This window comes from Pinus tabuliformis, chromosome 4_1 (assembly GCF_031772625.1).
Source record: "Pinus tabuliformis cultivar Carrire ecotype Pingquan chromosome 4_1, CPIR1, whole genome shotgun sequence".
NCBI classification, from domain to species: domain Eukaryota; kingdom Viridiplantae; phylum Streptophyta; class Pinopsida; order Pinales; family Pinaceae; genus Pinus; species Pinus tabuliformis.
Genome location: NC_142303.1, coordinates 812,987,103 through 813,012,032, shown reverse-complemented (window position 1 = coordinate 813,012,032; position 24,930 = coordinate 812,987,103). Strand labels below are relative to the sequence as shown.

General features: G+C 34.1%; 1 protein-coding gene across 2 annotated transcripts; it reads left to right on the top strand.

Moving 5' to 3' along the window:
• Positions 1 to 17,875: 17,875 nt before the first annotated feature.
• Positions 17,876 to 23,308, top strand: LOC149178707 (uncharacterized). 2 transcript variants are annotated; one of them, XR_016258220.1, is made up of 2 exons: positions 17,876 to 18,072; positions 22,177 to 23,308. XR_016258220.1 is itself a non-coding variant. In XM_089420404.1 (2 exons), the coding sequence occupies exons 1-2, from the start codon at positions 21,184 to 21,186 to the stop codon at positions 22,716 to 22,718; spliced, it is 735 nt and encodes a 244-aa protein (XP_089276530.1). In that variant the 5' UTR covers positions 20,933 to 21,183; the 3' UTR covers positions 22,719 to 23,308. The 2 variants fall into 2 exon arrangements, 1 of the variants encoding a protein (XP_089276530.1); XM_089420404.1 differs by lacking the exon at positions 17,876 to 18,072 and adding an exon at positions 20,933 to 21,376.
• Positions 23,309 to 24,930: the final 1,622 nt, after the last annotated feature.

The following is a 24,930-nucleotide window of genomic DNA, read 5'->3' as shown; positions in this document are numbered from 1 at the left end:
CACTAATTGCATGCATGCATGGATTAACTGACTGAACTCACAATTAGTACCTCCAACTGTTTGGAACTAATTTAATTGGACTTAACTCGTTTAACTGAGCTAACTAATTACAACTCATCCTTATCTCCTTAATTAAGGATAACTTCCTCAATCAAAGGGATAATTGTTGCATGTGTTCACAAAGACTTCATGTTTGAATTTCTTCAACTAATTAACTCAAGATGAATTAATCAATTATTTTTCAAACAACTAGTGAGACTAAATTCAAATTTTAATTCTCAATTTTAATTCAAGGACTAATTAAAATTGGAATCTATCCTGAAATGTTATTTATAGCAATGATATTTTTAGAATTTCTATTTCCAACATAACTGAAGTATATCCTAAAATGCTATTTATAGCAATGCATACCACTATTTCAATCATTTGATAAGCTATGAATACCACTTCTTAGAATTCTTTGATTATGAGATTTCCTTGGTTTGTTAGAATAAATTATACATATTTACATTAATTTTTTAACTTGTTTTGAATACTATATTTGATTTATTTGTATATATTCACAATCAACTTTATTTCAATCTTTTGATTAAATTTGAATACCATTTTTTAAGATTCTTTAATCATCAATTTTTTTGTTTTTATTAATTCTAATAAGTTTTACATATTCACATTCAAGTAATTTATTTTAATCTTTAGATTTGTTCTTAATACCATTTTCTTTTAACATATTTTCACACTCATTTATTTCAATCTTTTGTTTTATTCTAATAAAATCATTTTACCATGAATTTATTTGATTTGTTTGCATATGTTCACATCTTTTAATATGGATTTCATTTTTCTTATTTTTTATCATGAATTTTCTTTGGTTTATTTCATTTTTTTTTATCAGATTACTCTAATAAATTGCCATGGACATATTCACATGAGGCATTTTATCTTTCTGAATACCACTTTTGATTTGTTTGCATATGCTACACTCAACATTATTCTAATCAAAATTGTAACCATTATTTTGAATTTTTGTAAAAACAACCTTTTTTTTTTTATTCATGTGCACTTAACTTCTTTTGAATTTTTATTTGTTATCAATATCATTAACTTCTTTTGAATTTTTATTTGTTATCAATATCAATTTTTTATTCTATGATCGTAAGCTTTCTGTGGTTTAAACCAAATAACTCGAAAGTTCAGTCTCTCTGCCACAAAGTCAATGAAGGCGGGCAAGCAGAGCAATCTCATGAAGGAGCCATGACAGTGATCCTGGTTAAAGACGACAGAGTTTCCATTTAGGCTATCAGCTTGAAAGGTGAAAGTGCCGTGATAATGATGAATGAAAAAAAAAAATGTTAGTGCTGAAGTATTGAATTCAGAGTTTCATGAATATGGTATAAAAGAGCAGTGGATCTCGAACAAAACGAAGTAGAGCACTTGGATCCATCTACATTATATTAACCATACAAATATCAAATATCAATATCGATGCTGCCAGTCCAGTTATCTGAACTCTTCTTGATTCCACCCACGGCATGCCTGCGTAGCACACACCGATTGCAGAGAAGAAACCGCTTAGGCATCCACATGGGATTCCCTGAAAGATGTAATGAACGACGCTTGGTCCAGTCGGTTTTTTCCAGACCCCTCGGGTGACCCAGCTATCCGCGTTCTACAGGATCCAATGGACATTCATCGGCTGGTTAAATGGGTACCCACGCCCACGTCTTGGCAGTTCTTGAACACACAGGTTGGTACCTCGTTTACAAAAAATCTGAGCAGAAAAAACACACATCACACCAAAGGCTCTGTTTAAAATAACTTAATACACTTACCTGTTCTCTGGTTTAAAGTTTAAACCAGGAATAATGGTGTAGGTGCGCTCTAATTTCAAATTCAAATTTCGAATACTTTGAAGTCACCATAATTTCTACTTCAATCCTCTTCTCGTTTAATGTAGAGCAGTAATAAGACATTGGGTGGTTGCTGGGCCCATTGCCTTGACATAACCCTGAACGAAATTTCCGATAATAACTTTCAACGCTTCCAGAACCTGCGAAAACGAAGACGACTTCGGGAATGCTGTCTACAAAAGGCAGTAAAATTTCATGCGAATTTTAAGATTACCTACCATGGGAGAGAACTCCAGAGTCTAATGAAATAAAATCATACTTTTGTTTAGCCTTCTTCGTTTCCATCTCATCTTCCTTCCTGGTTTTCCGAATCATGGGGGATGAGGGCGAGTTTAAGGAGGCGGCCCTAACTCTGGATGAGTTTACCCAATAACGGGGGTGCTCATATTCATTCATGCCCTTCTTGGAAGGGGCACATGGAAAGCGATAAAGAAGAGAGCACACTGGAAACGGCCTCGTCCTCAGTGCTCTCACCATCCAGATTCTGAGGCGTTGTTCTGCTTCTTCCGATGTTGGTGCTCGTGTTTCTTCTTAGACATCCATTCCCAAATTTCAATTACAAAAGCACTTACATACCGTTACCCTTACAATAATCAAAACAAACAGAATTAAATTTCAAATACAACAAACACTCCTCTATATTCTTGACAAACACACACCCAAATACAAAAGCAATTCTAAAATATAATTCAAATTCTTACCACTCCACTCCTAGGTAGGTTGCCTTTTCAGAGAAACAAGAGAAAGCATCTCATCAAGAGATAATACTTCTCCTCTCCTCTCATTTTCCATTATCACTTTCAGAGGAGAGTAGTAGTACCCCATGATGCCTTGTATTGTTGTTGTCATCATCTTCAATCCTAGCAGTGGATTGTCGTTTCAAAGAAACAAGAGAGGGTATTTACAGATAATACTTCTCCTCTCCTCTCATCTTCCATTATCATTTTTATTTTCAGATGAATATGAAAAAGAGAAGAGAGTGTTGGAATATTAATTCCAACTGCAGGTTGTGGACGCAACATGGACAGCGATGGCAGCCGACTCAGCAAGCACGTACAGCGCACGAAACCGCCTCTCCAAAACCACTTAAACATTTCGGACCGCCTTCCAGCAGAAGGCAGTTTCCGTATGATCGAGCCCAATGCAATCAACCTTGGATGCGTGGTCCTCCCTATACGTCATCATTTCTGACATTTCGGGACGTAATGATCAATCAAGTAATGGCTCCCGAAATCCTCCACCGTCGTCCGATCTGCTCCATCGTCCTCCGCCGTCCATCAACCAAAGTTTCATTTGAGCCAGCAATTAAATGCTTTGCGTGGAGTGAAAAATTAAATCTGGTTGACCACCTGTTCCGTCTGAAAAGAGTTAAATCAAATTTAATACTGGTCATAGATGTTAGGCGCAAGTTTTAATTTTAATGTTTTAAAAAAACGGGAGTAAGTTTAGTTTTCATTCAAAAGTCAAACAAGACATGTAGTTCCGTGTTGTTGATATAAGTGTATTGTATTGGATGTAAAATATATATATATGGTGTGCACATCAGTGAGTAGAGTTAGGGCATGCAATTTCTTTTTGGTTTGACTATATATGTGTAATGAAAAGAGTATGAAATGTACAGTTCATGCGAACTATAATTACCAAAGACCCTCGTTATTGAAATGCACAACAGTACATAAAAAACCAGTTGCTCATTGTAATGAGAAGCGCGTAGTGTGAGAGAGGATAATGCACAGCAGTGCTATCCGCGAAGAACAAGGGAGCAGCATGTCTTTTGTTGACTGGTGGTGAAGCTCGCGGCAGCGAAAGAACAAGGGAGATGCACAGCAGTGCATAGATCAGTGTTGATTTTTTTAATGTATTGGATATGCATTGAAATGCAAAAGAAAAGAACGCACAGTTATTTTTTTGAAATTGGAATGTAATGAAATTTTACTGCATATGTAAATTTATTTTACAGCAGTATATGTAAAATGTTTTTCACAGCATTGAATGTAAAAAGGGGTTTTACAGCAGTAAACCCAGCACAGTAAATTCTCAGGTGGAGACAGTTTTGTTGATTGTTTTTGGGTGAATCCCTCTCAGTAAAAGAGGAAGAAATATGTATCAAGCATTTTTCATTTTAATTAATAGAAATTCATTTTCTGGTGGTGTAATACTCTGTTCTCAGTAAAAAAAATTTAAAAAGCTTCCCTGTGCAAAAAGATCCTGGAGTAAAGGAAACAGAGCATTGCCTCTGTGTGTTTGAATTGTTTGTTTTTGGGATTTTACCAGAAAAATCCCCAACAGCGGTATCAGAGCAGGCTTAGGCTCTTTGAAGGTGTTCAAGAAGCTGAAGGAAGGAGTTTATTTGCTGCAGCGGCTTCTCCAGCAGTGTGAAGACTCAGCAAAAGAATCCAGGTATTTCTCAGATTAATTTTCTGTGTTGCTGTTGAAGAAACAGTGAGTCATTTTAAAAACACAGTCAGGTATTTTAAGCATAGTTAAGAATGGCAAGGTCAAAGAAGAAAATGTCCAAACCCCCTAAGGTTGTGTCTCCCTCTTCTATTAAAATAGAAAACAATCTATTTGAAAGCATTCTATTTGAGGTTCCAAGGTTCGATGGGAACTTTGATATATGGGAAATAAAAATGAGGGCTTTCTTAAAGTCTGAAGGGATTGAAATTTGGGAATCAGTGATTGATGATAGCAAGATGGATAGAGAATCCAAGGAGTATAATGCAAAGGCAGCAAAGACTATCTTAGATGGACTGCCTGATTCTGTAAAGAGGAATCTAGGAAAATATTCATCAACAAAGGAGATATGGGACAGACTTCATGACCTTCATGCAAAGGGAGCACTGACCATGATCATCAGTGAAGAAGAAAATTCTGAACCCATCATAGACGCTGAAAATGAGAAGGTTGACCTCATTAAGCTTCAAGTAAAAGAAAGGGATGAAGAGCTCGTCAAGCTTAAGAAAGAGCTTGATCAATGCAAGAGGAAACATCATGAAGAAGTCATATCCATGACAAAACAATTGAATAAAGAAAAGAAGCAGGAAGATGTCTTGACAAGTCAACTTGAACAAAGGCATAAGAGAGTAAACAAGCTTGTAGAAGAGGTTGGACTGTACAAAGTAGAGGTCTCCTCCCTTAAGTCTGAATTACAAGAAGTCAGGAAGCAGGCACAAGGAGCTGAAAAGAAAATAGAGAGTAGTCAAACAGAAATCTCCAAAATGAAGACAGATATCATCTCTCTTAAAATAGCAGCAGCTGAAGCTACTCGTATCAAGGAAGAAACTGAGGAACAACTTGCAAAGAAGAATGATGAATGTGAAAAATTAGAAGAAGAGATTGTCCTCCTTAGGAAAAAGGTTGAAGGGATGAACAAAATCATGAAGAGCTCTCAGGTCTTGGATGACATGCTCAGCTATCACAGATCTCCATCTGATAAATCAGGACTCGGGTATGTAAGTGAACCCTCAAACAAGAATGAAGATACTTTAAGCAAACGAGATGTGAAGAAGCCAGAAAGAAATTGTAATGCTCCTAGTTCCAGCAAAGGCAAGGAGAAAAATGAAGGATACAATAGAAGAAATCCTACTCCAAGCAGAAAACCAGCTCCAAGAAGAAATGTAGCTGATGTCAAAGAGGTAAGAGGCAATGGTTATCATCAAAGAATCTCAAGGCAGCAAAGCTTCAGAAGTACATCAAGGAAACCTCCATCTCCCAGGTACCAAAGTTCATTTTATGGTTATTGTTACTCTTGCTCAAACTTTGGTCATATGGCAAAAGACTGTAGAGCATTTCATAGAGATAGATGTTATGGTTTTCGACAATCTCCAAGAAATAATTTTACAAGAAGAAATCATGAATTCTTATTCATGAACAATGTAGAATGTTTCAAGTGTCATAACATTGGGCATATGGCACGTGATTGTAACTTAACATGGGCTCTTACACAAGCTAGACCCATGCAAAAGAAGAAAGTTACACAAGTATGGAGAAGGAAGGAAATACAGTCTGAAAGTCCCTTGAGCTCTCAAGCTGATCTAAGTTTCTTTTAAGAAAACTTTGCTGAAAGAAAACAATGCATACATTAAGGGGGAGCTTGTAATTTTTTATCATTATTGCTGAACTGTTTTAACAGTCATTCTTTGATGAAGATCTTGTTATAGGGGAGAGATATGGAATTAAATCTGCCATAAAAGCAGAGAAAAAAAAGTCTGCAGGGCATGGAGACTGCGTGGAGGATGTATTGCAGCGCAGCAGAGCGCAAATGAAATCTTTTTGTTAATCTCTCTGAAATGTAATACGCAGCGGTGTTGAAAAATGTAATGTTTTTGCTTTGTTTTTTATCACATATGCAATGCAATATGCACAGAAGTGCGGAGAAGAAAAATGGGCAGCGTTGAAATGTGAAGTGCAGCAGCGCGATAAGAAAAATGAGAAGCAGTAGAACGCATAGCAGTTCCGAAAAAAAATTCTTTATGAATTATATGCATTGTAATGCAAAGCAAGGAGACCCGCACAGCAGTGCGAAGGCAGAACATAGAACAGGGGCAGCATGGAAATTTTTTTTGTGGAGCACATGCATTGAAATGCATAGCAATGGAATGTAGTTTTCCTTTTATGTAATATGAGAGAATATACTCACAGCAGAGTGAGTGTAATACACAGCAGATGGAAATGTTTTGTATTGGCAATGAAAACGCAAAGCAGTGCGAAGAAAATGAAACCAAAGCTAAGAGAGAATGAAGAAATGTGTTTTTGCACAGCAGTGAAAAGGGCAATCATGAAGAGCAAGAGAGGTGCAACAGCGCGACAGTGAAGGAGATTTTTTTGTGTGTAAGGAATTACATTTACAGCAGTAAATGTAAGTAATTTTTTTTATTACAGAAGTATATGTAATACTCTGTTTTTACAGTAGTAAATGTAAATGAGATTTCTACACACAGCAGTGTAAAATCTCAGGAAGAAAACAGAGTAATATTTTCGGTTGTTTTGGAACTGCATCTAAAGCAGTGTCTGGTTGTAATCCCTCTGTGAGAGGAAGTGAAGTTCTTGTTGAATCCCTCTGTTAAAGAGGAAGGTGCTTTTCAGCACAGTGTCATGGTGAATCCCTCTGTCAAGAGGAAGATGCTTTTCAGCATAGTGTGGTAAATCCCTCTGTCAAGAGGAAGATGCTTTTTAGCATACACAGGTGAATCCCTCTGTCAAGAGGAAGGTGCTCTTCAGCACAGTCTCAGGTGAATCCCTCTGTTAAGAGGAAGACTATTTTGATTGGTTGTGGAACTGCATGAAAAGCAATATTGGTGAATCCCTCTATGTGAGGAAGATGTTATTGTAACAGCAGTTGGTGAATCCCTCTATGTGAGGAAGTGTTTGGGTATGTTTGAACGCCCAGCAGTTGAAATTAAAGGGGAGTGTTGGAATATTAATTCCAACTGCAGGTTGTGGACGCAACATGGACAGCGATGGCAGCCGACTCAGCAAGCACGTACAGCGCACGAAACCGCCTCTCCAAAACCGCTTAAACATTTCGGACCGCCTTCCAGCAGAAGGCAGTTTCCGTATGATCGAGCCCGATGCAATCAACCTTGGACGCGTGGTCCTCCCTATACGTCATCATTTCTGACATTTCGGGACGTAATGATCAATCAAGTAATGGCTCCCGAAATCCTCCACCGCCGTCCGATCTGCTCCATCGTCCTCCGCCATCCATCAACCAAAGTTGCATTTGAGCCAGCAATTAAATGCTTTGCGTGGAGTGAAAAATTAAATCTAGTTGACCGCCTGTTCCGTCTAAAAAGAGTTAAATCAAATTTAATGCTGGTCGTAGATGTTAGGCGCAAGTTTTAATTTTAATGTTTTATAAAAACGGGAGTAAGTTTAGTTTTCATTCAAAAGTCAAACAAGACATGTAGTTCTGTGTTGTTGATATAAGTGTATTGTATTGGATGTAAAAAATATATATATGGTGTGCACATCAGTGCGTAGAGTTAGGGCATGCAATTTCTTTTTGGTTTGACTATATATGTGTAATGAAAAGAGTATGAAATGTACAGTTCATGCGAATTGTAATTACCAAAGACCCTCGTTATTGAAATGCACAACAGTGCATAAAAAACCAGTTGCTCATTGTAATGAGAAGCGCGTAGTGTGAGAGAGGATAATGCACAGCAGTGCTATCCGCAAAGAACAAGGGAGCAGCATGTCTTTTGTTCACTGGTGGTGAAGCTCGTGGCAGCGAAAGAACAAGGGAGATTTTTTTAATGTAGTGGATATGCATTGAAATGCAAAAGAAAAGAACGCACAGTTATTTTTTTGAAATTGGAATGTAATGAAATTTTACTGCATATGTAAATTTATTTTACAGCAGTATATGTAAAATGTTTTTCACAGCAGTGAATGTAAAAAGGGGTTTTACAGCAGTAAACCCAGCACAGTAAATTCTCAGGTGGAGACAGTTTTGTTGATTGTTTTTGGGTGAATCCCTCTCAGTAAAAGAGGAAGAAATATGTATCATGCATTTTTCATTTTAATGAATAGAAATTCCTTTTCTGGTGGTGTAATACTCTGTTCTCAGTAAAAAGAATTTAAAAAGCTTCCCTGTGCAAAAAGATCCTGGAGTAAAGGAAACAGAGCATTGCCTCTGTGTGTTTGAATTGTTTGTTTTTGGGATTTTACCAGAAAAATCCCCAACAGAGAGAAGTAGTAGTACCCCATGATGCTTTCTATTGTTATCTTCCATTATCATTTTCATTTTCAGATGAATATGAAAAGGAGAGAAGAGAAGTAGTAGTACCCCATGATGCTTTCTATTGTTGTGGTTGTTATCTGCAATCCTGAAAACTCAAACTAAAATCCTGCAATCCTAACAGTGGATTCTCGTTTCAAAGAAAAAAGAAAGGGCATCTATAGATAATACTTCTCCTCTCCTCTCATCTTCCATTATCATTTTCAGATGAATATGAAAAGGAGAGGAGAGGAGTAGTAGTACCCCATGATGCTTTCTATTGTTGTGGTTGCCATCTACAATTTTGAAAACGCAAATTAAAATCCTGCAATCCTAGCAGTTGATTGTCGTTTCAAAGAAACAAGAGAGAGTATCTACAGATAATACTTCTCTCCTCTCATTTTCCATTATCATTTTCAGATGAATATGAAAAGGAGAGGAGAGGAGTAGTAGTACCCCATGATGCTTTCTATTGTTGTGGTCGCCATCTGCAATCTGAAAAAGCAAATTAAAATCCTGCAAATTTACACCTTCTCCACATTAAAATCCACGCAGTCGAACATTAAAGGTTCATTGTTGTGCCTCACACCTTCTGCAAAGATCCATATATATAACATATCTTCTTCCTGCATTGCTGGAAGAGCACCATAAAATCCCTCTGACTCTCTGTCCTCTGCGTTAAACTGAAGAGCTCTCTCTCTCCTCTCCCCGTTTTCCCACCATAAAATCCCTCTTGACTTTCTGTCCTCTGCGTTAAACTGAAGAGCTCTTTCTCTCCTCTCCCCGTATTCGCACCATAAAATCCCTCTGACTCTCTGTCCTCTGCGTTAAACTGAAGAGCTCTCTCTCCTGTCCCCGTTTTCGCAAACACAAGTCACTTAAACCGACGAAGTCTCTCCGCCCTCTCCCTGTTTTCGCAAACACACTTGAGTTAAACTGAATACCTCTGTCAATTAAAAAAAAATCTCTTTATTTTTTAATAAAATATAAAAGTTAAAAAATAAAGTTTGAAATAATTTGAAGAAAAAAATTCAATTAGGGTTTGTATTTGTATAAAAGTTTAGTATTCAAAAGTAATGAAGTGATTAAATTTTTTAATGTTATTTATGTCTTGCAATGGATCATTTTCGTTGATCTCTCAGTAATTTAACCAAATTATTGTGTCTTTATGCTACCCAAATTATACTATGTTGTATTAAAATAATAACAATAATATTATAATTATTTCAGTAATTCTCTCCCCGTTTTCGGAAACACAAGCGACTTCAATCGAAGAACTCTCTCTTCAGAAACATACGTGAGTTAAACTGAATACCTCTATTAATAAAAAAAGCTTTATTTTTTAATAATCAATAAATAATATTAAAAGGAAAAAATATTATTAAAGTTTGAAAGAAAAAATTCAATTACAGTTTTGTATTTGCATAAAAGTTTACCAGAAAAATGATTAAATAATTGATTATGATTAAAAAAAATCCGTCCTCTAAAATTCATCTTCAGATACTTTTTAATAACCATTTTAATATATATTATATTAACAATTCTAATGGTGTAAACGTGCGGGTTTTACTATTAACTAATATATGATTTGAGCTTTCTAAATAAATTATTAAATTTTGATAAATTTTAAAGGGATTCTAATGAATAATAATATTAAATCTATAAATTTATTTAATATATATGTAAATGATATTTTAGTTAAAAAGTATTTTAATCCTAAAAAAATATTATTATATTTAAATAAAAAATAAATTTAATTATTTAAATTATATTAAAAAATTGAAGTATTATTATCTATATATTTAATATATTAAAACAAATTATTAGGGAAGACTCTTTCATCTATAGGAATTTTAGATGAAGTTCTTCTGAAAGCTAAGGGATATGACTAATAACTGGGTAGAAACTTTTGTTTTATAACAAGGTTTCTCACCACCTTATTATTCTGGGAGATTCCTTAATGTTCATTTAACACGTAAAAAAAAACCTATACCCAAGATCTTCTTCTAGAAGCTATCTTATCCAGAATACCAACTTTATCATCCATAATTGGTTCCACATCTAAAGAACTAATAAATATATCCCAAGCCACTGAGGTAATACAACTTGAAGAAAGAGGGATTTATAATTTTAATAGTAAAGAACTCTATTTCAAATTCCCAAGCCAATGAGGTAATACAACTTGGGGTAAAAAGGACTTATAACTATATTAGCCAACAATTATGTGGAAAATTCCCAAGCCAACAAAACAATATGACTTGGGGCAAAAAAAACTTATAGTTATAATGAGTCAATGTGGCCTCATTCTAATTCTATAACCATGCCAATCACAAGAGTCTCTCCACATCTCTCTCAAAAAGTGATGTAAAGTCATAAATCCATACAAAAGGAACATCCAACCATCCCTCTCCACTTACTCGACTCTCATGGCATTGCATTGCAGTCTCCCCTCATGAAAATGCTTTTGTTTCTTTCCCTTTTATGCTATGTACTCCCCTCCATGTTCCATTGCCATGCAGGTTGGCAGCCCAACAATAAACACTTCCCTTCAATTGGTTCTTCTCTCTTTATCTCTAGATCCCTTGAAGTCCCATGTTTCGTCGAAGTTGTTCCCCTGCACGATGGATTACAACAAACTATGCCAGACTCATGCAGTTCGTACAGACTCCATACATGAGTTTCGCTTTGAATTGTATGCTCCTACATAGCTAATGGTTGATTTGGAAGAGCTATGGATGATAGCACATTTGCACTTAAAGAAACGAGTTGACCTACTCGAGGGTGTCCTGCTCAAGTTGTTGAACGAACATCTCCTCCTTTGTCTGCCAGTGCATATGATTGACTTAATCCCCCTCTTCTATTGACTTGATCCCCCCTCTTTTATACCACGAGACAACCCAGCAGACGCCCTTCTCTCGAGTTCTCCTACTGTCCCATCAACCATCAACTATTTAAGGATGATCCTCTTCCAACTCTAACCTAGTCTGCTCATCAAAATGCTAAGTAAATTTTCCATGCTCTACCTCTTTTTTGCAAAACCTAAATGTCATAGGTGCCCTTCTCAAATTCCCCTGACTGCAATGCCTTCATTGTCTCCTATTTGACATCACTTTGTAATTTTGTCTCCCTTGGTGGGCTTAACCATCAAACTTTAATGTATCAATTAAAAAAATCTAGTTATTTTTGTTTTCAAACCTATAGAATGTAATACCTTTATGTCTTAACCACAATTTTCATAAATAAAAATATTCTAGTTTGTATGTAAAATAATAATAATAATAATTTATTTTATTATTATGCTTAGAGGTGTTCTACAACTATGTATAGGAGATATATATAGATGTAATGTAAGAAAGTAAACATTTTTAAATATTATTCAATTTATAATATGTAAAAGATTTGTAAAAATTTAGTAATAAAAGATTAAAAGCAATATAGAGGGAAATATGGAGAGACGTTGTAGTTTCTACAAAAAAAATTAAATATAATAAACTAATAAAATTCAATTTGTTATAAGTTAAGATCGATTTTACCTTATAAATTAAAATAATGGTTTTGTAACCATATTTAAATTTAATCAATATGTAAGTAAAACCTTTAATACTTACAATAAGCTTACAATATAAAAATACTTTTAACCATGGATATTCACACCCACTTATTAACTTGTAAATAAACTTTATTACAATACCATGGGCTAATACAGTGGCTCATCAATACAACATGCCCAAAAATCATCTCTCATTTTACAATCAAAATATTTTATAAATACTTTATTTGAATTTAATTTTATAACATTTTTTTAATCAAATCTAAAAGAAAAAAATTATAATTAATACTTAAACCCCTATCACATTAAAATATATACTATATATATAGTAGCTAATAATTAAGATCCATTTTAAGTTAAAATAATAATTTACCATATAAGTTAAATAATAATTTTGTAACTATATTTAATTTTCATTAATAAACATATAGAAACTTAATACTCACAATATAACAATATTTTTAACCATGGATATTTACCCCCTTTTATCATAAATATTATTAAGTTGTGAATGAGCTTTGTTACAATACCATGGCTAAAACATCTTTCATTTCATAATCAAATATTTTATAATTTTTTTTTATTTAATTTTATAACACTTTTGCATTGAACACTCTAGATGCCACTATAAAAGAGATGGTGTAATGCCATCTTATGTTGTGTTATCTATACATTTTGACTTGGTCAAATTACATAAAAAATAATTAAAAAATATATTAATTAAAACATTTTGGCTCAATGAAATTACATAAAAATAAGAAATTAAATAAAAAAATAAAATTAATAGTTATAATAATTAATAATTAAACTAGCTTAGATCCATTTTAATTCTGGATCTAAGTTCCCAAGGGATCAAATCTCTCGAAGTGCAAACCTTTCCTCAAACTTTGCACTCAAAAGAGTTGTTTGCACCTCTAGAAATTTGATCCCTCTAGATTTGATCATTTTAAGTTGATAAATCCCGAGTTAAAATGAATCTAAGATACTTGATAATTAAGTGAACTTTTTATTAAATAATTAAAATTTAATTATATAATAATAAGAATAGTTATAATTTTCTTATTTAATTTGTAAAATCATATTTTGAATTTTCAAAAAAATAGTTTCACATAATATTAAAAATTTACATATTTAATAATTCAAATTTACATTTTTATTATTCGTTTATTAAAATTGAAATAAAATTTTTAAAAATACTTCAAAAAAATAAACAAACCTAAAAGTTTATAAATTAAAAGTTAACTGTAATTATATATTATAAAATTCAAATAAATTGTTGTTTCAAATGTACCACTTTATCTAATACAGGTGGTTGACAAGATATGTAAAGATAAGAAACACTCTTGGGTTGTGATATATAAAATTTAAAGGAGTTGTTTCTAGTGTGATTTTCTGGATTTTCCCTGTTGACAAAAAATTGCGGTGAAATTTTGATTTATGTTATTTAAAATGTTTTTGACTGTATTCTTGTTAGATTTTAGAAAATTTAAACTAAAAAAACTTCTAAAATATCTCATTAAAAACAACTCAAAATTAAATATAATCTGAAAATTTACTTAATTAATAAAATTAATTACTCGTTAAGCTACGACGGCTAACCTGCTAAATCACTAGTTTAATCTATGGCGGGCAGTATACGAATTTTAAATCTGAAGCATCTAACGGTTTTTGCAATTTTATTGCGAGTTTTGATTATTTTAACATATAATGTTTATGGGTAGACGAAAAAATGGTTATATTTAACAAGCAACTACGGGTAATTTGCTAGCGGTTAACTCGAGGGATTCATTTTGATTGTGGTTTTAGATTATCACAATTTCGAGTTTAAATCCAAATAGGTTAACATTATATACAATGTTGGTGGAATAAAAAATTCCATAAAAAAAACTAACAGCACATAATACTATTATTAGTATATTTTTAAAATAGGGAAAAGGAATATAGAAGAGGTTATATTTTTAAAATAGGGAAAAGGAATATAGAAGAAGTTAAATTTTTTTTGTTACATTAAAATATATTATGTGTAAAATAAGTAATTTATTTAAAAAAAATTCAATTGTATAGGTTTTTTTTGAAAAGAATTAATAAATTGAAAAATTTATATATATAATTTTATTCTTACACAATAATTGTCGGAAATTACTCTCAAATCCTTAAATTTTAATGGAGAATAACTCATATATTAAAATTTGTATGTCAAATTTATATATAAATACCATTTTTAATATACAACGATTCTTAGGTTAATGTAGATGGATATTAATAAAATTTCATAAGCAATGAACACGTTATTATTTTTTTAAAATAGCGGGTGCATTTCTAACTAATTAGACACAAAGTACACTACCTTAACATTATAATTTATTCATTAAAAATATATTTTTTAAATTTAATTTATATTTTTCTAAATATTATTAACTATATTAATAAATTCATTTTTTATATCTATAAATATAGAGAGAGATATAAACATTGATAAGCTAGAAGGTTGTTTAGAGGAAGGAGGATGTGCTGGCATGATCTTAGTTGGGATAGTCATCATCTTTCTTCTCTATGCTGACGATATTGTTCTTCTCAGAAGGTGCCCATATGATCTTGATAAGCAACTTATACTTCTTAAGGATTTTTGCTTTGCCATGGGTATGATTGTTAACACTAACAAAACAAAAGTTATGATTATCAAATCCAAGAAGGACATCGCTAATTTTATGTATGACAATAATAACTTGGAGGAAGTGTCTTCCTACAAGTACCTAGGAATTGATATTAATCACAAGCATTGAGAAAAGGATTAATGGGGGATGGAAAGCTTATTTTGGAATTCTAAAACGACAAACCTCGTAATGTGGGATTGAAAGAAGTTCCTCTTTGAAACTTTAGTCACTCCGGTTCTCTTATATGGATGTGAGGTTTCGGGTTGTAGCATCTCTAGAGAATCTTGGAGAAAGATTGAGCAAATCCAGAAGCATTTTATAACATATAACCTCAAAATTAAAAGCAACATACCCTATCCTATTCTCCTTATAGAAGTGGGTCTTTCCCCTATGAGAGCCTAGCTATGACTAGGCTTCTGTTGTACAAGCACAAACTCAATAACATAGGAGACCATAGTCTTCCTAAGCTAGCTTTAAATTCCAACCAAAACCACCTAAGGCTCAAACGAGGTTGGTATAAAGACACCAGGGCCTGGTTAAACCATTGGGAGATCGAAGAGAATGTTGCATTGCAAAACATTAATAACATTAAAAATATTGTTACTTCTAAGTTCAAAGAAAAAATGTGGTGTGAGAAAGATTTAGCAACTAAAAGAAAATTAAGATATTATAGGTTGGAGGTCATCAACCCCACCTTAAAAGATCAAAAGTATCTCTCTGTTTAACTAGCTCAAAGAAGAAAATTAATATAGCCAAGATTAGAACGAACTCTCATGAGCTCCATAGTGAAACGGGTCGTTGGGCAGTTCCTAAAACACCATGGATGGATAGGTTCTGCCATCTCTGTGAGAATACAAACATCGAGGATGAAAATGACTTCCTCTTAGAGTGCCCTACGTACAACCACATTAGATCTTAGTTTCAGAATCTTTGTTGCAATACTGAACTTCCTAGCCTTTTACTATGTCAAAATTATAGTGAGCTTGGGAGGCTTCCCTCCAAGCTTTTTGAGCATAGGAATAAAATCTTAAATCAAACTAAATAATTGGTTTCTTTAGGTCCGATAGACCAAAGTTTGGTCTCGGTGGACGTTAACCATCATCATCATCATATATATATATATATATATATAGATATATATTACACATTAATTTCATTAGATTAATTGTCTCTCAGAAATGGTGATGATTTAAGAAAATAACTAACTTAAAAACATGATGTAATGTTCCTTTTTCTCGTGTTCTTTATGACATGGATAGGATGGACTTTCAGAGTTGGGGGTAGATAGGTCACATGTGCATGTTGGTGTCATCAGTGCCCAAGGGCACTTGGAGGGTTTTTGAGGAATTTTTATGGGGTATGATGGAATTAGCTTGACATCTTCATCATCATGGGCAGTTCCACACATCTTGTTTTTGGTTCCATGAGTTTATGATAATTCCAGTAAAACAGGGTTATTGTTGGGCATAACTTAATTAATTACACTCAAGTTGCCATTCCTAGAGGAATATTTGATAGAACACCTTGTAATTGCTGGTTGGAACCGGAATGAAAAGATCTACAAGATGGGATGCTGAGAAGTGATTTCTTGTGGTCGGAGAGAGGATCGTGGGCAATTTACCATTTTATTTGATTAAAAATAACTTTAAATAGTTATTTAATTAAGGAAAAATAATTTATTGGAAGAAAAGTGCAAAAGTGAATTAAGTGAAAAAAAATTAAATTAAAAAAGTCATTTAAGCTAAAGTCAATGGAGGAGCTTCTAGAATAAAAATAAAATAAGATGTCTCTAGAGGCTTGGAGATCTATCTATTAGATCTATAAAAGAGGAAGAGGAAGTCTTTTGAAGACATCTTGGATTTGTGTATTGTCTTTGTGGTGAGGTTTTGAGAACCCATTTCTCTACTTCAACTGTAGACCCAAGACGGAAACCTCAGGTAATTCACTGAGAGTGGGCGAGCACCATCTCTTCCCTTGGTGGATCCATTCACGGTTCCCTTGGTGGATCCATTCACGGTTTACAGGTTGCAGTTTATTGATTTTCACTTTTTTTTTTAGGCCAATTGCAACATTATGGTAGATGTATTTGGGACCATCATCTCAACCATATTCCTACTCTTATACTAGTTTATTTACATATTAATAAAATAAGGCTAAGATTTTATGCATGTTTATATTGTCTATTATTTAGTTGCAGATTTTATTTCTTGTTTTTGCCATAAATTGTGTGGTTTAATTTGTGAAAATTGTTTATGGTATTGACGGCTTAAATTTTTGAAGTATTTATGAGTTGGAATTTCAAGAAAACCCCAAATTGTACCATTTGGGACATTACGGTGGTATCAGAGTTGGTTTTTTGAAGTATTTATGAGTTGGAATTTCAAGAAAACCCCAAATTGTACCATTTGGGACATTACGGTGGTATCAGAGTTGGTTTTCCTACCAGCCTGAGGGTTTTAATTGCATATTATTCAAAGGTTTATATTGGAGATGCCGAAAGAAAATTATTTCCAAATGAAAAAAAGATTAAATTCTTCTATTAGTTGAAGTTACGATTTTGTTGCAGTAAAATATGATTTTAATCTATTTGCCAGATAATAATTGTTGCAGGTATGTCAAAAAAGAAATTGTTGGTCAAGATTTATTGCAGTAAATTCTTCTATTTGCCGGATAATAATTGTTGCAAGTGTGTCAAAAAAGAAATTGTTGGTCAGGATTTATTGCAATAAATTCTTCTATTAGTCGAAGTTGCGATTTTGTTGCAGTAAAATAATTGTTGCAGGTATTTATTGCAGGGCCGAAATTATTCTGCTAGGCAGAATTCATTTTGCTAGGCTAAAATTATTTTACTAGATCGAATTTATATTTATCGACAAAGATTATTTTGTTGGGCTAACCAGCCATATATTGTGTCATTAATGCGCTGGCCAGCTATGTATGTGGTGCAAACTTGGGATGGCATACATATCCATAGGGATCGGACTCCGGCGGCCACTTCGCGTTTCCGATGACCCACGCGGGACCCACCCCGTCTCGTTCAAAAACCTAATTCTGGCGTCGGACCCACCCCGTCTCGTTCAATAACATAATTCTGATAACTATTTTCGCGCGCCACCATAACTCTGCAACCAGAACCCGTTTGCTCTGCAACCCAGTGCCCGCAGGACTGAAGCGCTGCGCTGGCCACCGAAACTCTGCACATCCAGTGCCCGCCGGACTGAGCTCTGTTACCTCCTGGTAAATTCCTGCACCTTCTCTGCAAATGACAAATCGTGGTTTTAAACATTCATTGAGTTTTAAATCTGTTTTAAAGACTGCTAAAACCCTCGGATTCTCTCAACATTCTGTAATTATAAAATCATCTCTGTGTTCGCTTAATTGCATTTCATATTAACCAACGGTTTGGCTGATCGACTGTGTAGAAACCCATACACAATTATTGCTCACAATTAAGACGTTGTTGTATAGGGCCGTTGCTTTGGGTTTTCAAACCACGGTTAACAAATAAAACCCTACCTGCGGAGATCTTATCAAAGTGTCGGCGTTCAGCTGTAATAAAGTACAATAGCTTGAAAGAGATGTGGATGGAAGATCTAAAGAATATATTATGCAACATAATCATTCATACTGAATACTTAGGCTAAATAATAAGATGAGAAAGCGTGAAGAGACACTCTCAACAGCTAAACAAATACATCTAAGAATTGTTATAAAAGCAGCAATCTATGGTTTCAGAAAGATCAGCAGTGATACATTGTCACCTTGATCTACTCAGTAAAGGACATAACTCTGCCGTGGGATCTCAGGAGGGAGTTGACACTCAACCCAACCTCACCCAGTGTTTTATACAACCTCAAATGTATGCGGAAAATAGGAGGCACTCACATGTAAACAATCTTTGCCATTAACTAAAGCCATAAGTCTTTTATTAAATTCTGAAGTTATATGCTTTACAAAAAATCTCACGGTTTTGGAAAAAAAGCCAACTCTTTTACATTACAAATGATACAATATATGGGAATTTACGAATTGCTAATTGTGTCTAGCTTTCTGGAATAAAAATCTGAACAATGCACCAAATATAAAAATAATCTCTAAATAATTGCAGGAAATTTGGAACTGACTTAAAGTCTTGTGCCTTCAATTTTGGAAATTGGTTCACTAGTGCTTATTTTCCTTTGATTTGCCTTCCTCCTTAAAATTTGGATTTGATCCCTTGATTGTTGATCTTTATGCTATTTAAAATTGAAGTTTTTGAAGTTGTTCCCTAAAATCTGCAAACTGGCATTTTAAAATGGTCATCCTGAGGAGCCCTGCTTTTATGGGTCTGGAGATAATCGGTGTTTTGCTCAATAATCTGAATTCGTTTGTTGAGATCAATTCCAAAAATCCTAATTGCATCTTTTGAATATGTCATTCATCATCGTGAGCTTAGGCAACATGGATCTGTAGCAAAAATCAGGGTAGTATAAGCCATTGACTTCCATTTTCCAAACTCTTCAAATCTGGAATTGCTCTACTATTTGCTCATATGTATATTCTTTCCTCAATGAAACTTCAACAACTTGCTACAACTTCTAAACACGTTTCCTTCACCTTTGTTTAATTCAACTTATCTTCTTCTCATTCTGAAGAAAATGACAAGTTACATATTGTTACAAATCTCATAAAATTGTTGAAGTGAATTGTCCACTCAATCTTCAAACTTATCTATAACCATTGTCCATTCATGAACAGATGTGACTTTTGTTGCAGTTTTCATTTGGGAATTTTAGTATATGTACTGGCTACTTGGATCCACTTTCTTCACCATCATAAAATGTAAACCATATATACTTGTCATTACATGAAAAAAGATATTGGTTATTGAATTAACCATAAACAGCAAATCATGACAGATAAAAAGAGATCATCTAAACTATAGATGATTTAAAATGGTTAGTTTAGTTGAGGATACTGGACTTTCCAACAGAGAATAAGCTTTACAAATATTTATATAGGACAAGGCTGTGTAAGCATTCTTGAATTATGAGACTAGTAACAGAAAAAGGAAAAATGGTTACTTCAAGTTAAACTGATATATGGATAACCACAATTACATACACAATATTAGCACGTACATATGCTTTTTCAGCAGACAAGATTTAAATCTCAAACCTCCTTATATATAACACTTATTTTTATAACCATAATTAATTGAGTTACCCCTAAAACTATCAATTCCTTCACGATCCAAATTTTCACAATAGTTTGGAAACTCTGAACTGGACTATCATCTAGTCACTTTTGATTTAACTTATAGTGATTTTGGTTATGAGCACTTTTTGGATCACTATCTTTGAAATGATTTGAAAGACAGTTTGAAGGAGAGATGAAGTTGAACAGTAAAAGTGCATCAATATCCTTATAAATTTCTATATACAAACTGTATGCTCTTTTCTATTTCACTGCAATAAATTAGAGGTTTCCATTAACTCTGAACTGGACTTTCATCTAGTCACTTTTGATTTAACTTATAGGTTTCCATTAACTCTGAACTGGACTTTTATCTAGTCACTTTTGATTTAACTTATAGCAATTTTGGTTATGAGCACTTTTTGGATTCCCCACCCTTTGGGGGTGAATCCTTTGTGTTTTAACTTTTTCCATCCCTAGAGAGTTGGGCACTCAAGGGGATGTCCCTGTTTGGAAGGAAATGTCTGTGGGGGCATATGTGTTATAAACTTATATTTCAGTACATGGCAAGCAGACCTGCAAACTAAAACCTAGATAGCTTTAAACGAAGAACTCATAAAACTACAGATATAGAAAGCTAGATTAACTACCAACGCAGGCATAACTGAAAAGTATGAACATTAAGGACCAGAAGAATTCTGCAGCACTTAAATGACATCTGTTTTCTTCTATTTACTGAAAGAAGAAAACTATACAAAGTACACACTCAAAAACTGAATTAATAAACCCCTCCAACCCTGCCTTTCTGTTGTAGATGAAGAAAAGGCTAGAATGTTACAAAATTAGCCCATCCCTGTGGGGCACCCAGATTTAGAAAACCCTAACATTGCTTAGATTAGAGCACCTTCTGGATGAGTAAATTTCTTAGAATAGTGCACTCATGAAAAGAGGATGAACACATGCAGCAAGCATTTCACTCCTCGGAAAAACTGTGCTGTACCTGTCTATGGAAATCTCCTCTGACATGTGCTTTTGCGAAGTCTGGAAAAGCAAATCTAAAATAGAACATCAGTTTTACTTCTGGGGAGAACAAACTTCTAATTATGAACTGAAGCTAAGAAAAGCACTCTGCTAAATAAGGAGAACAGATAATTAGAAAAAAACACTGCAGGCATGCATTTGCCTCTGCTTCTCCTATGTAACTGTGCCTCCTCGTCACTGCTGCTGCTGTGCCCACATAGTCCTATTTGCGGCAGAGGAAGTGAGGACAGTGGTTCTGATGGAGCCGTGGAAATTTCAAGAATTGCTGCTCAATGCAAATTCAGAAATTTCACTTTAAACTTGAGGTTATTGAAATCTATTACCTGTAAGTTTTAGGGCTGAATCTGAATTTTTGGATCACTATCCTTGAAATGATTTGAAAGAAAGTTTGAAGGAGAGATGAAGCTGAACAGTAAAAGTGCATCAATATCCTTATAAATTTCTATATACAAACTGTATGCTCTTTTCTATTACACTGCAATAAATTAGAGGTTTCCATTAACATTTTTTAATAATAATAAGTTCTGGCTACTTAATGCGGATCATTCACAAGGCTGTGTAAGCATTCTTGAATTATGAGACTAGTAACAGAAAAAGGAAAAATGGTTACTTCAAGTTAAACTGATATATGGATAACCACAATTACATACACAATATTAGCAAGTGGATGTGCAACACCAGCTTGTAGACACATGAAGCTACTCCCCCAGGGACTTGTATAAATGATTATTTTTGGCCTCGACTGCTATATGATTTTTTTGGCCTGGACTGTTAGGAGTGAACATTCACCCTTGATTGTTTGTCCGAATCTACTAGAACTTAACATTTAGGCCCGCAAGTCACCAAACTAGTGCTCTGAGCATTGATCCCTGAGATTGTTTACTGTTATTTCATAAGATCACACTATTTACAATTGCTCAGATCCCTGAGATTGTTTACTCTGATTTCATAAGATCTACAGTACACTTTTTCCTTTTGGATAATGCTTGTATTTTGATTATTTATTTTTGGTTATAAATTTTGAGCTGACAAAGAGTATATATATATAATTGGCTCGTTTTGTTATATAAGGCCATGGCGGGTATGCGATTGCATAACAACGTGTTTTTTTCTTTTTTGTTACAGCTGAAGCTCCTCCTGGTGCTTTGTTATTGCGTGAGGAGATCAAGGATCAACAGACCTTGGCTCAATCTACAGTTGCAACAATTGCTCAATCTACAGGACTAGTATCTCTGTCTCAATCTACTGGGTTACCTGTTCCTCTATCTATGAGTTCACAGTCAGCCAACAATATAAATTTTCAAACGCCTTTGCAAGGAGTCAAACAGAGTGAGTTGAAATCAGCTTCATCAATTGCTAAATCCAGTGAGGTCAATCTGGCAGGTGCAAAATTTACCTCAGATGTATCCCAGTCAAAATTGCTTGAGATTGTCTCCAGAAGTAACCGACTTATGCAATGGGCATCTGCCAAACCAGCTGAACATGTGCAACCTGTTTCAAGTGTCCAGACGACAACTTCTGGCAGCACTGGTTTTGATAGAAGGTTGGATGGTAATTCCAATTGTGTGGCCAGGGAACCATATGGTGATACAAAACTATCAGGCATTTCTAGTAGTGTTCCTCAATTTATTCAACAGCAGGCACCCATGGACATGCCTTGTTCATAGCTGAGCTGGATGCATCCTCAGAATCTGTCATCTCATGCCACTTCTCAGGGAGGTGTAAACTCGATGTTAGAATTGCCAAATTCAACCACACAGAGTCCTTTTAATTGCAGGCAGATACCAATGGGAGCTGATACATCCCAATCTCAAAAACAACTATGGAAGTCTTTACCTTCAAAACAGCCTTCTCAACAGACATCTGAATTTTCAAATTCGATTCCACCAGATTTGAATGTAGAAAAACAGTCTCCAAGGTCTCCAGTTAGGTAGTCTTCTGGAATGCTGGTTGATTCACAGCCTGATTTGGCCCTCCAGCTTTGATTTATTGAGCATTTAAAAGGTTGACAGGGAACATAATTATGTGTGAATCTCTTGGGACAGTTTTGAATAACTTGAACTTCTTAGTGGTTGGTGAAATTTGTTGGCTAGTTAGGGCATTGAAACTGGTTTCCTTCTATTTGTATGTTTAACTATGCTTGTGGTTCCTTCGCAGGCAAACCAACTTGGTCTTTGTAATATCAAAAGCTCTGCATTTTTGCGACCATTGAAACAGTTCTGTTAATATTATTGGTTTTCAAAATTTACTTTGAAAAGTGGCATTGATTATTGTTCTTTTGTTGAGCCTGAGATTTAAAAACAGAGGTCATGGTTTTTGATTACTCAGTTGTTAGGACTGCAATCTTAAGTTGGGAAGTTGTGTTATCTTAACAGACTTGCATTTAGTAAATAGAGTAGCATTGATCATCTTCTAGAAACTGAATTAAGACCATCTCATTCTGATTAAATGGTTACTGGCTTGCTTGTGCTCATTTCTCATTGCTGTGTATGCTCGGATTAGTTTTCAAAATTTACTTTGGAAAGTGGCATTGATTATTGTTCTTTTGTTGAGCCTGAGATTAAATAACCAAGGGCATGGTTTTTGATTTTTTACTGCTAAGAATTGTTATATGTAACCCTTCATTTTCATATTATGGATTACTTTATCTTGTTTTATGTAGATTTATTTTTTTGATATCAGTCTACTTTGCAATTAAAATACAGCTATTAGCCTATTGCTGGGCAAATGACTTTACATGTTAGCCAGTTCAGACTTTCATTTCATGGGTGTATCTCTGTTTCTGATTTTGCTTAGTGTTTGCATTCTAATCTGGCATATACAACTTTGTACAAATCAAGTTTGCATTCTTAATCATCATGTTATTATGAGTACTGGATACAGAGAGTTCAAGAAATATCTCCCTCTGCAATATTAATGTCTCTGTTATTTATTTGTTCATGCTTATTATAGCAATTTGCTTTTGTATTCATGGTGATAGGAATGCATATACTTCAACTAAATTACCGATTGTGATATGTGTAGAAGATCGTTTATATAGAGATAATTACATATATTAGCTGCTCGGGTGATAGGAATTTTTTTTGATGATGCTGCTCAGGAACAACCTCAATTCAGTGGAGCTGGTGGAATAATTTTCTTTAAGAGGTGCTTATTTTTTCAGTCTAAAGCCGGTCTAGAGAAAGAACTAACCATTAACAAATTTCAGAGTTCAATTAACAAATTTTCAAAGCTCGTGACCTTAAAGTTGACTCTCTTTCTTGCTGATGGAAAAATGTGTAAACAACATCCAAATTTATGTGATTCATAAATGGTAATAAACTAGATGAAGAGTGCATGCACTATGGAAAGACAAATGTTAAGATCGATTTTGAGGAAGTCTAGTTCATCACAAAACAATTTTACCATATTTTTTCAACATGTGTAACAGGAAAAGGATTGAGATGACAGATGGTCTTTCCAAAACTGTTAAAGATCCATTTTAAGTCGAGTTCATCACAACCAATCTCTTTTCAACATGAGTACAGGGAAAGGATTGAGAAAATAAGAAGTGTCCCATAACTGATTTAATCTTTTTTATAATTTCTTTAGGCAACAGAAAAAAATGTGTCCAATATAATAATAGACTTTGTAAAACAAATTTAAGCATAATCAATCTCCCCCCCAATGACATCCATTTATGTTTCCAACTATCTAATTTATATTTAAACTTGCCAATTAACCATTCCCATTTCTTAATTTTGAATCCACACAGTTTTAAAATGAATCCCAAGTAGTTGAAACCATCATCTATATGGTTGGAAGATATCCCAAAAAGCTACCTTATTTCCTCCAATACTGCTTCATCTTTTCCATTATGTATTAATTTTGACTTTGTTT